At 42.6% G+C, this 18,446-nt stretch overlaps 1 protein-coding gene across 1 annotated transcript in view; it reads right to left on the bottom strand.

Moving 5' to 3' along the window:
• Window positions 1-18,446, bottom strand: part of LOC115462208 (probable ATP-dependent RNA helicase DDX60) — a 348,344-nt gene that overhangs the window by 213,317 nt on the left and 116,581 nt on the right. Inside the window, exon 17 of the mRNA XM_030192222.1 lies at window positions 1,426-1,578. Coding sequence (XP_030048082.1) covers window positions 1,426-1,578 — 153 coding nt within the window. The remainder of the gene's footprint in view (window positions 1-1,425; window positions 1,579-18,446) is intronic.

Below are 18,446 nucleotides of genomic sequence, written 5' to 3'. Positions count from 1 at the left end.
GGCTATTCTCCTAGCATTGCTGACAGCTAGGACCCCTGAGGAAGGCCGATAGCTAAAACATGGCCCAGGTTGGATCAGAACTGTCTACGCATCGTGTATACTGGAGCATAAACTTTCATGTGTTTTAGAAGCTCGTGGACTTCTGTTTTTTTTTTTGCATCCAGTGGTTATCTGGGAACACACTTCATGGAGTCTTCCACCTCTTGCTTGTTTGCTTGATTTTTGTGGAAGCGCTGATTTCCCCTTTCCTTTGGTTTTAGTCACATTTAAACAGAGAAAAAAAGAAAATGAAATAAAATCCAACATTTATAAATAATATGTTATTTTTGTGGCTAGTAAAGGAATGCCAAAAAGGGGGGCCACTGGGCCCTATGGCAGATTATAGTATGTTAATGGAATCATCATGTGCTGACCCTTAGTAAATAAACCCTTTCGAATTTTTAAGTTAAAAATGTCATTTTCATACAACCTACTAACAACAGAAAGACACTGAATACAGATGTTAAGTGTAGCTCATTGTCAACCAGTTTGTATTTGAATATCCCTTTCACTGGCAAGCCATTTCCAAATCATCTCATCATGGTGTAAATTCAAAAGCTGTAAAGTTTGAGGAATTGCATACTATGGGCTGTTTATTAAGGTGCATTAGCAGTGGCGTAGGAAGGGGGGGTGGGAGGGGCGGTCTGCCACGGGTGCACGCCGCTGGGGGGTGTCGGCTCCGCCGGTTCCCTGCTCCCTCTGACCCGGAACAGGTTACTTCCTGTTCCGGGGCAGAGAGAGCAGGAAAGCAGCGGAGCCGACGCAGCTCCCAGCGGCATGCACTCGGGGTGGACTGGCCCTCCCGCCCTCCCTTTCCTACGCTACTGGTAAGAGTGTCGATGCGCCGAGGGGGGGTGCGCACCAATGCACCGAGGGGGGGTGCGCAGTGGCGACCCGCCACGGGTGGCAGCCATCCTTGCTACACCACTGTGCATTAGCATTTTTAATGTGCCTAAAATTAGCACTCGCTGTGTAGACACCTATAGGGATATTGTAGGCGTGTACACAGTTAAAGTGCGTATATAGTTAATGCGCATCAAAAACGCTAATTTGCCTATAATGCAGCTTAGTAAACCGGGCTCTATAACTCATAAAGGGGCCCTTTTACCAAACAGCATCCTAAGGCCATTTTTACCACTGGGGTAAAATGGCAGAATTTTCTATAATGGCCACGTGCTAAGCAATTAGCACAGAACTTGCCCACTTTCCACCCCCAGACATGCCCCACCACAAAAAAATAAATTTTATATTTTAGCATGTGGATAGCGCAGGCACATCCCGAAATGGCCACAGGACACCTCAGAGTTAGTGCTTACCGCAGCTTTGTAAAAGAGCCCCAAAATGTTGATGATTATTCTAAAGTGAAACTATTTATATGTCCGTTACCTGCCAGGTGTCCGGTATGAAATGCTGTACTCGAGGGTCTGGATCATTTCTCTCATCTCTTAACAGATAATGGCCCATATACTGTAGCTGAAACCGAGCCGCTCCCACATCAAGCCCATAATTGGAGAACTTTTCTCTGTCACTTTCTGTTATCTGTGGTAGAAATGATCATTTTAAATTCTGAAGGTCAGATGTGTTCTCTATTGGAATGAATGTGCTTCAGTTATAACAGCAGAAAAAGGCAAAGGGAGTATTATGAATACCCAAGAAGTGGTGAGTATGTATGCTATATGGGGTAATATTATAAAGCTGGTGCATGTTAATCCACTTCACCACATTAGTTAATCCACTAGTTAATTGAACTTGTCTGTAAACTGTTTTGATACTATAATTTGAAAGGCAGTATATTAAATAATCCAAAATAAATTGTTTATCATTTATAAAACACACTTGTTATACTGCATTTTCTGTAACTAAGTCAGGGGATCTTTTACTTAGGCGCGCTGGCGTTTTTAGCATGCGCTAAAAATAGGCATGCGCTAAACGCTAAAGTAACCCATAGGAATACATTGACATCTTTAGCGTTTAGCGCACGTCTATTTTTAGCACGTGCTAAATACGCCAGCACGCCTAAGTAAAAGACCCCCTCAAAGCAGTTTGCATAACTAAAATTCCAGAAGTCATGAAAAGAACGCCATTAAAATAGGAAAGCGAGCTTCTCTGGGTCCCTAACACAAGTGGATACATACCCAACATCAAAATCTCTTTTGGGAAGTATGAACTCCCCCTCAAATCACAAGTCAGGAACCTTTGAATACAGTTAGATTCAACATTTACTTTGATTCCCCAAATCCAAGCAACCTTCAAGAGCTGCTTCTACTATTTGCGACAACTGCGCTGCCTCTTTCCTTACATAGAGAAGGTAAATCTTATCCCAGTTGTGCATGCCATGGTAACATCAAGACTGGATTACTGCAATACACAATACAATGGTCTAACTACAAAGGGCCTGCACCAGCTCCAGTTGATTCAGAATGCAGCAGCAAGACTCATAGAAGGTTGCAAGCGACGTGACCACATCACACCATTTTTGCAAAATCTTCATTGGCTACCACTACAATACAGGGCTAAATTTAAAAATCTATGTCTGATCTTCAAGGCCCTGAAAGGAAATGGCCCCTAGTATCTGAAGAATAGGATGATCCTCCACATACCGCCAAGGACACTAAGGTCCGCCCAAGGGCTTTCACTAACTACACCCTCTCCAAAAGACATTACACGATGCGATACCCGCAAGCGAGCCTTCTCCGGAGTAGACCCCACACTCTGGAATGCATTGCCTGAAAGGCTCCGCTTAACACAAGACTACCTGTACTTCAGGAAGCAGGTGAAAGCTTGGCTCTTCAACCAGGCCTTTAATGGAAGAAGTAACTAACTTGTTAGTCTCACTCACACACACAAAGATTGACTCGGGCTGCACATACTGCAGCGGGACATGTTTATCCACTCCTACCCTAGCTGAGATAATATTTAACCATCTCTCTGACCTCACATGCAACTTTCTTCAAATCAATCACCTTACTTTCTAATTCTTCTATATGTTACAACTTTGCCTTACCCTTCACTACCAATTATAATGTTCTAGTACATATGGTGTTGTGATTGCAAGCAGTATACCATGCCATTCTTTGTATTGTTGTTCGAATATTTTTACTGCTCTAATTGCCTACTGCTCATGTTTGATCTATTCTTACTGTACACCGTCTTCAGTGAATTCCTTCAAAAAGACAGTAAATAAATCCTAATAAATAAATAAAATTCACACTAGCAATCTAAAACTCAAGGGAAGAGAAGAAAAGGCTCACAGCTCATCCTCCAGCCCCTCAAGACCCAAACAAATTTCTTTGTGGCCTCAGAAAGAGCCATCTTCAAAAGAGGGGTCTGACTGGCTACAATTATAAACTGGAAACACAGCTTGACACCATTACGACATTGTCTCAGGCTGTCTCTCCAAGTCAGTATATGTGGGTTAAGGAAACTGCTGAAGAAAGTCACTGTGAAGCCTAAAATTAAATGTTAAAGAACTACAGAAATCTCTGACTTAGACTGAGGAAAAGTTTACTGTTCAACTTGTAGAGGGCATATAGATTCTGGCTGTCAGAGACAGCTTGGCAGTAATCTTTGTGCCTCTATTAGAGTGAGGTATGTGAGCTTTTGACCTCCTGCAGTTTCCAAAAAGCACCAGGGCTGATTCTCTGCCTAGTAACAGCAGTAGGAAGAGAAACCTTTGGGGGTTTCTAATTAGCACAATCTCTGACCCTGGAGTACTGGGAGTGGGAACCACCCACATAGCCTGAAACGAGAAGAGTGCTATATAATCCAGCCCGAGATCATGGAAAAAGCAGAGACTAGGGAAAGTCCCAGAAGATCAGCCAAGGTAAAACCTTCAACAACAGACATCCCTCTGGGGAAAAGCCGTTTTGGCACTGGGTCTACTAACTAAAAATAGAGAAATAAAGAGACTAATTAAAGGACTGTCTGTTTTATTTCAACTTCTTGTGTGATGGATACAATTCTTGGAAATAGGTGCTCTGGCATATTGGTGCTAGTCATCTAAATAACCAAGTTAAGTAAACCATTGTTTGGTTGGGAAAGTATTCTTATCTGGACTGTCTTATTGACTGAGAGAGGAATGAGTGTGTGTGGATTAAAATGCCAGTTGGCCTCCTAGTTTTTTCTAATCCTGCCCTGACCTTCAACACTAGGCCAAGTATAGCAACTTGCCATGATGCTCACTAGGTACTCTAGGAGTTGCAAACTATTTCAAGTTTACTCCATCCAGAAACATGATCTGCATAAGAGAACTGCAAGAAGTAAGCCATTGCTGAACAAAAGCCAGACGATGTGCTGAATAGCACTGTAAAGAAAAAAGAACACTGTACATATGTGGGAAAGTTTTCAGATATGATAAGACCAAAGTGGAAATTTTTGGACAAGTGTTAAGCAACAGCCCCCTCATTCTATAAGAGATCACCTGAATTTAAGCAAGCGCTTGTGGATCTGGAAGACTTATGGTTAACATTTCTAGCCTGAAATAATTTGAGAAAAATTGCCTTTAGGTTACATGAGACAAACTTGCAGCTCTCAGCTTGGTCACTGACCTTAGGAGGCCAGATCAATGTGAACTGAACTGTTTATTTGTAGTTGAGAGGCCCTATGAAGAAGAGTAAACTTCTCAAGGCAAGATGCTAGTGGCAATTGTTTTCTTTAACAGTCCATGTGCTGCAAAAAGAATGATTTAGTTAGATAAGACAATATCAGTAATTGTTCTCTTTCTCTTACCAATGATTGAGAAAAAATTACGTAAGTCATGTTTTTCTGTCCTGAAACCCATCTGTTTTTGGCTAATGTTCAAAGTCTCTTTTTCTTTCGTTCTTTTGCTGACCAATTTAATTGAATTTTAGCTGATCCTCTGATGTAAGCTTTATTTACGTCTATATAACCTTGTACACTCTAAGACAGACAAGAAATTCATGAGAGGAAAACTGGCTTGATTGTTGGTATTCTGTCTCATGAACTTTCTTCTTGCTAGCAATTTATTTCTCTGAATAAAGGAAATTTAAAACCACCACTCTACTTTGAAAATGTTAATAAAGCATCTTGAATCCACACACCTTTTGCACATTTAAATTTATAGAATACTGCTATCCAAAACGACAGTAGTGCACCTAAGCATCATTCTATAATTAGGAATAAAGGTGTTGAAGCAGACACGGTGATTAAAACATAGAAGACTTTATTAATAAATACATTTTAATACAATGCCTGACATAGCTGTGTTTCACCCAGCAGGGGGTGCTTCAGGGGCTAGACATTACCTTATGGTGTAAACCATTCACTGACCCCCTGGAGGCTAGAGGTCCTTTAATGCCTATGGTGAAGTGGATGGTTTACACCATAAGGAAATGTCTAGCCCCTGAAGTAGCTCCTGCTGGGAGAAACATGGTGGGTTTTTTTTTTAAAGTTTATTAATAAAAGCTTGTGTATTCTTACCACAGTGTCTGCTCCAACGCCGTCATTCCTTTGGGAAATTGAGGATCACTTGCTAGTCTGGTTTCTGGGACTGATTCTATAATTATGCACTAAAATGGCTTAGTATATAATTTTCAGATTGGCGTTCACAGGGGAGGGGCATAGGCATGTCATAGGTATAGCTGACATATTTATGAGCCACATATAGAATACTGTAAGTTATATGCATAGATGTCACATTTGTGAGCTAACACACAAGCCATAGACATGTTGTAAATATTTGCATTTAAATTTTGGCACATTGATAAGTGTTTGTGCTAGTGTTCTATAAGAACATGTATGTATGTGTTCTTATAGAATAGGTTCACTACTTGCGGTGATATTGGTGCCCTATTATAGAACTGCCTCGTATTTGTGGTGTAAAACTAACACAGCACATTGCCCTGCTAACTCCATCCCTATAGTAAAGTATAGTGGTGGCAGCATTATGTTGTTAAGAATGCTTTACAGCAGAAAGGGGACAGGGAAGCTTGTGAAGATTAGCAGAAAATACAAGTAGTAACTGGAGGAAAACCTGTTCTAGATTTCCACAGACCTGGGACTGGGGAAGGTAAAAGATAAATTATCAGGATAATAATCCTACCCTGTTTCCCCGAAAGTAAGACATCCCCCGAAAATAAGACCTAGTAGAGGTTTTCCTGAATTGGTAGATATAAGGCCTCCCCCGAAAGTAAGACCTAGCAAATTTTTGTTTGAAAGGAGGGCCGCCGAGAGCCGGAAAAGGCCGCCCCCGGGCCGCCCCCCCCCCCACCTGAGGTCGCCAGGCCCCCCTCTACCCACCCTCCGTCACTCCCGGAACTAACCTTAAACGTCTCCTTTCACCTTCGCAGCAAGCAGCAGCAGGGCAGACCTCTCCTTCCTTCCGTGCCCCGCCCTCATGGACGTTACGTCAGGCGAGGGCGGGACACGGAAGGAAGGAGTGGCTTGCCCTGTTGCTGCTTGCTGCGAAGGTGAAAGGAGACGTTTAAGGTTAGTTCTGGGAGCAACGGAGGGCGAGCAGGCCAACCCCGATCCAACCCCGATGTTTCCCCGAAAAATAAGACAGCCCCTGAAAATAAGACCTTGCGCATTTTGGGGGGATAAAAATTAATATAAGACAGTGTCTTATTTTCGGGGAAACACGGTAAGTATGAAGCAAAAGCAACAATGGAGTGGCTCAGCAAGAAGAAAGTGAATGTCCTCAAAAGATCCAGTCATTATCCAATAGAAATCTGAGGTAAGATTTGAAAACCACAATCCACAGATGATTCCTGGCCAAATAGAAAGAGCTTGAGCTAATCTGCCAAGAAAAATGGACAAAACTATATCATCCTACTGTACAAAATCGATAGATTCTTATCCTAGATAACCTGTGCTGCAAAAGGGGCTTCCACCAGGTATAGAGTAAAGGGATGTGAAGGCTTATTCAATCAACACTTTTTGGTTTCTTATTCTTAATTACTTTTTGAATATTGGTATGATTGTTCTTTTGTGCTGAAAATATAGGGTATGTGGTGTAGATCAGTGAACAAACGTCCTCCTTAAATGAATTTTGATTTGTATATTTGAGACTGCAGAATGTGAAATTTTCAATGGTGTGAAGACTTCTACTAGGCATTGTATCTACACTATAAACAGACAATATAAACAAAAATTGAAGTGAGAAGAGACTAAAATCTACAACTGTCACCAATTATTGAAAAAGAAAATCTATAAAATAGTGTAAACAGAGGTCAGTTTCTAAACTACATCGCTACATTGTACCTTGTCAATTTTCTATGGAATTTTCCTTTGAAAATCCCTTGATACTTGGTGCCTTGGGGATTCTTTACTACAATATTTTGCATCTACAAAGAACTAGGGTATGGAATCCTGACAACCCAAACTCATATTTTGCAGGTGCAAAATAAAAAGGTTAATGCAGGTATAGAGCTTTCAAATTTAAATCCTACATCTACTTCACCTAGTCTGTCCTAACGCTGTCCCTGGCATTGCCTCTTTTCCCTGCACATAGAGGACTATATTCAAAGGGTTCCACAAATACATTGATCCAAACGTGTGACAAGATGTCACTCGTAAGAACTTACATCAAAATCAACTAAGTCTTATGAGAAGCTATATATGTAACCATTGTATATATATGGCCGCCCTTGCTCTCAGTAAAATACAGGTCAATGGCTCAGGCTAAAGAGCTAGGCCTCTGCAAGCAAATGGCTCATAATAAGAGCTAGGCTTCTTAAAATCAGAATCATCTCTGATACAAAAGAGAGCTAGCTTGTAAAAATCAGAGGTCACCTTTGACAGTTACATTTCACTGTGGCAAGTGCTGAACTGGCAAGGGTGGGGGAATCTACTCTATAAACAATCCTGAGATTGGCACCTGCAAGACGTCATAAGCAAGAGTTGCTATGGTTACGTAGAGGTAGTGCTGGGTCAGCTGCACCCCGGGTGAGAACATCCAAAGGGGGGGCTACAGGAAGGTTTGGGAATATGTGAAGTCATTCTGATCAACTGATAAGGACTAAGAGCCCAGTTGAGACAGCTGGGGTCCATTGAAATGAATAGGGCCAAAATTGTATATAAGCAGCAGTTTGAGGAGTATTAGTTCAGACGAGACGAGATGAGAAGAAGAAGGAGACGAGAGGAGAAGACGAACAGAGAAGGGAGACTCCAGAAGGCTAGAGAGAGAGGACGTGCCATGATATGCGGTTCCATTATGTGAATGCTTAACCTACCTGTATTACCATTGGTAAGATTGTAATAAACTATCTTATTATATCTACTACATACTGGGTTCCTTTCTAATTACAAGAGTCCATACTGCCTGATGGTGTAAGCCTGTCATGAGCAGATTCAAAGTTGGGAAAGCTAGATATTTGGAGGGCATATGTAACTTTGCCCAGAGAGAGATGAGACGGGCCACTGCTTCCGCTGCTTGATTAGCAAAGGCAGATTCGGAGAAAATAAACATATTGGTAGCCAGAGGATGGTTACTCCCTCTTGGGCTTCGAATCTGCCTTTGTAAATTTATTTAAAATTGCCCGAAGAGCTGTAAGTTCTAAACCCTTTTTCTCACATTTTTTAATATCCTTATCCAGGGTCCCGAAACTGCCATTTCTTTCTGTAGCTTTTAAAAGTTTCCCCTAACAAGTGCTGTAGTTCACTATCTCAAGGACATGAGAATCTGGGAAGCTTGCCCACTTTAGCTGCCTTATCAGTCTAGCACTGCTTCGGCAGAGGAGGCTCTACAGTTCACTTTTAAAAGCTCAGAAAGTGATTTTTTTTTCCCCCTTTTCCGTTCGTTTTTTTTGTCCCTGTTCTATGCTGAAGTGGTACAAGTTAAACAGTCATTTACACAGGTATTCTTTTTAACCTCTCGCTGTCTATCCTCTGTCAACTGTATTACTCCTAAATCCATCTAACTAACTCCCTCTCTTATCTTTTCCATATCTTTCAACTCCGGTTTCATCTCGAAACTGGTACAACTTTTTTTTTCAACATATTCTCGACGGTGGACTTATGCAAGGGTCCTTCCCTTAACGCCGATGAGATTTATGATTCCCTATCTCTAGATTTTCAGTCTGCCTCCTTCGGCAGCACTTTCTGATACACAAACAGCCTTCCCCTGGCTGCGGTCCCAAATTACCACCTTTAGCTGGGTTAATTTTTTTTTAGTTAGCCAGTTTCCAATTACTGGAGACTGACCCCACCCTTTGTGTAGGTTCTGGACTTCTTACAGTCTGTGGGTTGCTGCGCTTTCCCCAGTACTAATAAAGGGAGTAAGAAACACCTTCTAACCTCTACCAAGGTACTTTTGAAAGTTTTAGGCTTTGTGCAGGACAATGTTTTGAGACTGGCCATTGCACAGTACATTTTCTTTGTCTTGTTTCTGGGCAAGTGGCCAACCATACATTGTTTACCGATTCAGCCCTGCTTGTGCTGTCTAAAGACACTCACTGAAGCAGGATAGATACGCTGATTTCAAACACACTTTTTACTGTCCTTGTGCACAGCTGTGGGTTTCTCTTAGGGTCCCTCTTTAAATCTGCCACCTTTAAATCTGGGCATCTTTAATATTGGGCACTGATATTACTTTGTTTTCAGGGTTTCTTGTTTCTGGGAAGGCTGCCAATCCTAGCTTGCTTACCAATTCAGCCCTGCTGAAGCAGCATAGCCACGCTGATTTTAAAAGTAGTTTTATCCTTACTGTCCCAGCCCGTTGTGAATATATAGAATTGATTGTCTAGGTGCCTCTATATGGGGTACTTTCCAAATTGTCCCTCAGATTAATTTTTTATTGTGAATACCAACAAGTGGTTTTTTGGGGTTGCCCTCATTCAGGTACTATAATTTTAGCTGACCATTATGTTTTTTTTTTTAATAATAGGTTTTTTTTTATGTTCACCGGTCTACAGTTGGCCGAGAGGTTTTATATTGGTCAAGGTGACCAAGAGTTCCAGTTTAATACTGAGGGATATTTTTGTATTCCAGTCTGAATTGACTGAGGGTTATTCCAGTTCTAGGTGTGGAACTGAGGGTTCTTCTTTTCCCCGGTCTACCGTGACCGAGAGTTTGTCCAGTCCAGTCCAGAGAGACTGAGGGTCCAGTCCAGTGAAACTGAGGGTCAAGTCCAGTGACACTGAGGGTCCAGTTCAGAGTAACTGAGGGTTTGTTGTTTTTTTTTGTCCGATCTCCTGACAGAGGTTGAGGGTTGTTTTCTTCCGGTTCCAGGTGAACCGCGGTTTTTTGTAATACAGGTAACCTTTAGCCACCCTGTCTTAAGTGTCTTGTAATGGATCCTGAGTGTACTCTCAATAAGTGGACGCACTAATTGATGGGCCAGGTTTAGACCGCGGGGTTTTGCTAAGTAGCTTGACTATTACAAACACATATTGAGATTTTTTTGTTTGCGTGCACATTGTAATTTTCTTTTTTGTTTTTGACCGGTTCAGCTATAATTGTACCTTTATGAAATTGCCCTAGGCAACCTTTTCTTTTTACTTAGACTTATTCACAGGTTTCCTTCCATTTTGTGAAGTATCCCTGCACACTGTAAAGTTCTGAAGACAGGTAAGTATAAAATTCACTTCATTTCTGTTAGAATCAATTTCTAATGAAGATTTAGTCAGTCTATTAAACCCCTTTCACACTGTAATAAAGTTAAGCACATAATTACACAACACCAGTTGTACCACCCTTTGTGCCATATACTTTTCTGACTATGACCAAGCCCAAGCCCTTAGACACAATTTTAAAGTTCTTCCAGAATGAAAAAAAGGCTCTCACCCGTATCTGTAAGAAATTTTTCAAAGTTTGGAATGCCAAGGATAAGACCCTTGATTGGCCCATGTCCAGCTTTTTTGAACCTGCCAAATTACGTGGTTTAATTACTTACAACAACTCCCATAAAAAAGTGAAGTCCAGAGATAAAAATCTCAATGCCATAGACAAATTTATTCTTATTGGGGAGCAAGAAGGTAATTCTAATCCTCTGCTCAACACCCAAAGCCCAGCACATCCACCTTTGGATGACGCTGCACCCATGGCTGTACCTTCATATGAGGGGACTCCGCCTCCATATGAGCCAGGTCTTTCCAACAAACTTTTAAATTGTGGCATTGCCATTGGATATACGCCCATACCACCCCACCTTCTGAATCCCACACCTCCACTTCCCCCCACCCATCCCATCACTCTGAACAAGCCCACATCTGTACAGATCTCTGGTACAGTAGATCTGTCACCTGTCCCTGTTCCTTCCGGTCCAGGACCCATGATTCCAGGTGCTGTTGCCCCTGCCATCCCCCAGCCCACTGATCTAGGTGCTGCCATCCCTGCCATTCCTCCAACCATTGTTCCAGGTGCCGCCACCACAGTTGCAGGTGCTGCTATCCCTATTATCCTTCAACCTGTCATCCCAGGTGCTGTTATACCTGTTCCTCCTCCCGTTCTTCCTCAACCTGTACCCCTGCCAAGGGTCCCTACTACTGCAATCCCTTCTAGCTCTAGACCAGAATCCCGGCTCCAGACCCGCCCTTCAGTTCCGAGATCTGTCACCTTTAAACAACCCTCTAAAACAGTAAAATTTAAACAGCCATCTAAACCAGTGAACCCCTTGTCACTCCCTATCACTTCGGGCAAAGCTAATCTAGGTCAGTTACAAATTAACTCTGTGTCTACCCTTGACAAAATAGACAAAGCTCCCAATGTCTTGCGACAACCAGAAGTTGCCAGTCTAGATTGTGGCGAGCATATTAGGTGTGGGCGCTGTCATAGGTTGGGCCATTTTTCTGCCATATGTCGATAGTCTTTTCATAAGCATGCCCGGCGTAATAATTCCCCTGTCCAGCAATCGTTCCCTTTGTGGAACCCGGACCAAAGCCATTCTCAATAAATAGGCGTGGACCGTACCTGAGCAACTTATTTGGACCCTATAATCACTTTGCTCAACTGTACTATTGTGAAGAACAATGCTTAAACTATTAGATTAAAGATTAGAAGTTATCCTGAGTGTGTTTGGTAATATTCTAGTTTTAGTAGTCCTACTGTCTCTTCTGACTTAATTCTAAATAGTGGTTACTTCCTACACTGTCTTGAATTACTGTATTATCCATATTTGTTTTTTTACCATACCTTGTGCTAACATGCCATGGTTTAATGCCATTACTTTATCTGATATTTACTTAGGAATAAAATGGTCCCAGTTCATCAGGCTTTTTAACTCCAGAATCCCCTGTAATAGATTTGTTTTAGCTAACTTTTTAAATATATTGTGCAACTCATTCTTAGAGAAAAAATACAACAGAATGGTCTTGTGTCCATCTGGTTTGAGCCCGAGTTACTCAGACCTACAAATGCATTCTTCTGTGCTTCATGCTTAAAGCTGCATCTCTGCTTTTCTGTGTGTAAACGCTCACACTAGGAAAGCCTGACAGTTTAATTTTTCTGTACTTCAAGGTCATGCTGAGTACTCTTCCCCCCTCCCCTCCCCTGGCAGAGAGGTGCCGCTATTTCTAAAACTTTTGTGTAACAGGATTAAACTCTTTATTTCTTACTTTTGGGTTTTCTTTTTCTCACACCCTGCTTGTAGCATGATAATGATTTAGTTATTATCTGATTAAGACAGAATTCTAAGGTACTTCCCCCTAAAGCCACCGGAAACCCCTAGCCTGTTTCTTTAAACATTCACTATGAACTCCCGCAAACTAGTGGTTTACAGATAGAGTTAGCTATTCTGTTACACTTAGATTTTTTCCTTACCTTATTATTCATAGACTGGAAACAAAAAGGGAAAAAGAAAAAAAATGTGATCCTCTGTTTATTTTTTCCTTTATTTCACACATCTGAATAATGAAATCTCACTGTTCAGTGTCTTCTGACTAACTTTCTTTTGATTAACAGCTGTATTTTCTTCTGCTACTTGTCTATAATACTTGTCTGTAGCACTGAACAGTTTTCTTTAAACTTTTAAAGATAAGCAATGCCGCTGACAAGATAAAACTCATTATTTCTCACTTTTGATTTTTAATAAATTCCCACCGTTTACTGCTTTCTGTTCAACTCTCTTTTGATTTATATCTCTATTTTCTGCTACCGGAGTACTTTAAAGGAAATTTTTTCCCTTCCATTTGCTCTCCCGACGTCACTGTGTGTTTAGAAGATTTGTGAACTGTCTTAATCTTAGCAAGCGCAGATTCGTCTGCCTACAAATTAACTATTTTCTGTTTCACAGCTGCTGAATTACAGGACAGAGGAATATTTAAAATGCACTGCACATTTTCATGCCCAAATTCTAGACTCCTTTATGCTTGATCTATATTATACAGATCACTCGTCCAATCCCCTAATAACAGCAATTTAGCTGATGACCTGGCACGCCAGGTAACAGCAGGTCAGGTGTCCTTTGGTCCTGATCTCACCCTGCCACTGCACACCCCGGATGCATTAACCCCACCCCATACTCCACCTCTACCCCCTCCTTCCTATCCCCCATCAGCCCCCCCTTCCCCATCAGCCCCCCCTTCCCCTCAGCCCTCCCTTTCTCTTCCCCTCAGCCCTCCCTTTCTCTCCCTCCATAGCCCCCCCTCTTCCCCCTCAGCCCTCCCTTTCTCTCCCTCCATAGCCCCCCTCTTCCCCCTCAGCCCTCCCTTTCTCTCCCTCCACAGCCCCCCTCTTCCACCTCAGCCCTCCCTTCCTCTCCCTCCTCTACCCCTCCCCTATCCCCCTCAGCCCTCCCTTTCTCTTCCCCCGCAGCCCTCCATTCCTCTCCCTCCTCTACCCCTCCCCTATCCCCCGCCCGCCCTCCCTTCCTCTCCCTCCTCTACCCCTCCCCTATCCCCCGCTGCCCTCCCTTCCTCTCCCTCCTCTACCCCTCCCCTATCCCCCGCTGCCCTCCCTTCCTCTCCCTCCTCTACCCCTCCCCTATCCCCCGTAGCCCTCCCTTTCTCTCCCTATACAGCCCCCCTCTTCCCCCTCAGCCCTCCCTTTCTCTTCCCCCTCAGCCCTCCCTTTCTCTCCCTACACAGCCCCCCTCTTTCCGCTCAGCCCTCCCTTTCTCTACCCCTCAGCCCTCCCTTCCTCTCCCTCCATAGCCCCCCCTCTTCCCTGCCGGCCCTCCCTTTCTCTCCCTCCTTTACCCCTCCCCTATCCCCCGCTGCCCTCCCTTCCTCTCCCTCCTCTACCCCTCCCCTATTCCCCGCTGCCCTCCCTTCCTCTCCCTCCTCTACCCCTCCCCTATCCCCCGCTGCCCTCCCTTCCTCTACCCCTCCCCTATCCCCCATAGCCCTCCCTTTCTCTCCCTACACAGCCCCCCTCTTCCTCTCAGCCCTCCCTTTCTCTCCCTCCATAGCCCCCCTCTTCCCCCTCAGCCCTCCCTTTCTCTCCCTCCACAGCCCCTCCTCTTCCCCCTCAGCCCTCCCTTCCTCTCCCCGCATAGCCCCTCCTTCCTCTATGCCTCCTACCCCCTCCCCCTGACGTCCCCTCCACCCCCCTTCACAAGGTTTTTTTATTTTTTATTTTTTCTCTATTTTGCAGTCTTCAGTTACACAAGCAAAACTTATGCAATGGAAATGAACAGGCTGCTTTCTCAATCCTGCTCATTTACTCAGTCCATACTCTCTTTTCTACTGCACTCATTCCATATGACCAAGTTGATGGTTTCAAAGCCTGCCATTCAACTTTATTTATTTATTTATTTATTTTTAATTATTTTTATTTTTCTGACTTTGCAAATTGTTTTTTTTTCCTTCTTTTTAGCCACCATGGGGGCTACCATGATACAATTTTCCAGTATAGTTTTGATTAAGTTGCGGAGGAAGGCTAATGGATGTGAGAATCCCATTCATTTTTGGGATAATTATAAAGGTTATAAGGAAATGATATTTTCAAATATGATAGGTTTCAGAAATGTTTGCAATGTAAAATGGTTTAGCTGTTCATGTATCATTGGATGTGCTTTCTATAAGTGCATATACAGTGGTGGAAATAAGTATTTGATCCCTTGCTGATTTTGTAAGTTTGCCCACTGACAAAGACATGAGCAGCCCATAATTGAAGGGTAGGTTATTGGTAACAGTGAGAGATAGCACATCACAAATTAAATCCGGAAAATCACATTGTGGAAAGTATATGAATTTATTTGCATTCTGCAGAGGGAAATAAGTATTTAATCCCTCTGGCAAACAAGACCTAATACTTGGTGGCAAAACCCTTGTTGGCAAGCACAGCGGTCAGACGTCTTCTGTAGTTGATGATGAGGTTTGCACACATGTCAGGAGGAATTTTGGTCCACTCCTCTTTGCAGATCATCTCTAAATCATTAAGAGTTCTGGGCTGTCGTTTGGCAACTCGCAGCTTCAGCTCCCTCCATAAGTTTTCAATGGGATTAAGGTCTGGTGACTGGCTAGGCCACTCCATGACCCTAATGTGCTTCTTCCTGAGCCACTGCTTTGTTGCCTTGGCTGTATGTTTTGGGTCATTGTCGTGCTGGAAGACCCAGCCACGACCCATTTTTAAGGCCCTGGCGGAGGGAAGGAGGTTGTCACTCAGAATTGTACGGTACATGGCCCCATCCATTCTCCCATTGATGCGGTGAAGTAGTCCTGTGCCCTTAGCAGAGAAACACCCCCAAAACATAACATTTCCACCTCCATGCTTGACAGTGGGGACGGTGTTCTTTGGGTCATAGGCAGCATTTCTCTTCCTCCAAACACGGCGAGTTGAGTTCATGCCAAAGAGCTCAATTTTTGTCTCATCTGACCACAGCACCTTCTCCCAATCACTCTCGGCATCATCCAGGTGTTCACTGGCAAACTTCAGACGGGCCGTCACATGTGCCTTCCGGAGCAGGGGGACCTTGCGGGCACTGCAGGATTGCAATCCGTTATGTCGTAATGTGTTACCAATGGTTTTCGTGGTGACAGTGGTCCCAGCTGCCTTGAGATCATTGACAAGTTCCCCCCTTGTAGTTGTAGGCTGATTTCTAACCTTCCTCATGATCAAGGATACCCCACGAGGTGAGATTTTGCGTGGAGCCCCAGATCTTTGTCGATTGACAGTCATTTTGTACTTCTTCCATTTTCTTACTATGGCACCAACAGTTGTCTCCTTCTCGCCCAGCGTCTTACTGATGGTTTTGTAGCCCATTCCAGCCTTGTGCAGGTGTATGATCTTGTCCCTGACATCCTTAGACAGCTCCTTGCTCTTGGCCATTTTGTAGAGGTTAGAGTCTGACTGATTCACTGAGTCTTTGGACAGGTGTCTTTCATACAGGTGACCATTGCCGACAGCTGTCTGTCATGCAGGTAACGAGTTGATTTGGAGCATCTACCTGGTCTGTAGGGGCCAGATCTCTTACTGGTTGGTGGGGGATCAAATACTTATTTCCCTCTGCAGAATGCAAATAAATTCATATACTTTCCACAATGTGATTTTCCGGATTTAATTTGTGATGTGCTATCTCTCACTGTTACCAATAACCTACCCTTCAATTATGGGCTGCTCATGTCTTTGTCAGTGGGCAAACTTACAAAATCAGCAAGGGATCAAATACTTATTTCCACCACTGTAAGTAGACATTCGCATGACAGACCCTTAAGAAAGATTTTCGCAAGTCACGATGGTGAAGAGAAAAGTCGTAGAAGGTCCAGAGGAATTTTGAAAAGTTTGAATGTGGTAATGTATCTGCTATCCTCTGTGCTCTATTTATATGAGACCTTCTATTCTACCTTAAGCTTTTTGAGTTATAATGCTTTTTGTCTGTCTACACAATAACAACAAACAGTGTTATTCCCATATAATATCTATATCTTGCTTCTATTTCTCTGTATATGCTCTCAAACAGATCATATTTATTTACACAACAATAGTTGAAGTCTCTACACAAACTGCTTACTTCTTTTTTATAATAATAAGTACCCTTTCCTGGATTACGTATTTCACAAGAAGGGGTATCCCTTACAATTTACCCAATACTGTATTTCCCTAATTCTCTAAATTTTTCTGTTCATAATGCTTTTCTGTTTCTCAAGCAATGTATAAGAATTACTGGCAACAAATTTGAATACCATATGAGAAAGCTTCTCTAACTGAAGTTATTCCAGATCAGTGTATCATCTGCTGTATACCTACTGGTCACTTGTGCAAGGGCCCGGCCTATACTAATTTTACAGATATGCAGATACCTGTCAAAGTTAAAAGGTACCTGCTTGTCTGCGTGGATGCTTTCTAATCAAATTTAAAATAATAATAATAAACAGAAGATTACAGTATCCTTGCATCAAAGAGATCATTCCTATATTTGGCAATCCCTGCAAAATTACTACAGACAATGGTTTTCATTTTTGATGAGTTCCTAAAGTCTTTTTATTCCTGCACTGGGTATTTCACACCATACTGTTTGTATTTACAAACCTACTAGCAATGGCCTAGTTGAGCACTACGATGCACTTTAAAAAAACTAAATTAATACAACTTATGTTAAATTGGATTCACAATTGGCTCAATGCTCTGCTGCTTGCCTTGTTAGCTCTTCAAGCCACCCCATCTGTCTTTTTCAAGCTAATCCTGATAACAACTTGCCTGCCAATATTCTGTTTATTATCATTACTTTTTCTGTCTTCGATTTTCACAGAAAATCTCAGTCAGAAGAGGGGAGGGTAATGATAGCCCTTCCCCTGCCACCGGTTATCCAAAAGCTCTCAAAGTTGGAGATTTGGTTCACCGGAAGTACTGCATCCCTATTTACGTAGGACCCTTCCAAATTAGTCAAGTTATGAGACCACACATCCTGGGTCCACCTAACAGACATCTGCATCTACAAGGCTCCTGATTCAGTCCGTTTCAAGCCATCCCCACCAGCTCAGCAGTTACCACTGGTTCTGCAGCCTTCGCCACCACTTCAAGTTGATGGACTAAAAGAACATTTTCCAAGCATCTGACAACTACAGACATTATCATCTTACCTGAATGGAACATTGCACATCAAAGACAGCCTACTACTGCACTTGCCATCTTTCCAGTGGAACCGTGTGATGCAAGTCCACCTACCCACAAGAGGACACTGTACTCTGTACGCCACCAACTGTATTGGGACTTGTTGTACTTATATTATTCCTAATTTTGGTTCCAGGACTAATCCATTATACATTTGAAAAGACTCACGGGTTTTTTCAGTATACATAGTAATAATCACAAGAATCTACCCTAGGTATCCCAACAGTTGACTTACACTGTTTTAATTGAAACCCTATATCTAATCATTACTTGCCTTTTTAATTCTATTTAATTTTATAATTCCTGACAATACCAATCATTTGTTTTGTTTTATTATTTTCTTTTGACTTTACATTCCATACTTTTTGCATTACACCTGCCTAGCTATTAAATGGCTGGTGCTCACTCTAATGAGACTCTGAACGGTACCTGTCCCATTCACCCCCTAAATTGGGATC

Source organism: Microcaecilia unicolor, chromosome 2 (assembly GCF_901765095.1).
Source record: "Microcaecilia unicolor chromosome 2, aMicUni1.1, whole genome shotgun sequence".
NCBI lineage: Eukaryota > Metazoa > Chordata > Amphibia > Gymnophiona > Siphonopidae > Microcaecilia > Microcaecilia unicolor.
Note: the sequence above shows the minus strand (reverse complement) of the source record. Positions and strands in the feature narration are given on the sequence as shown.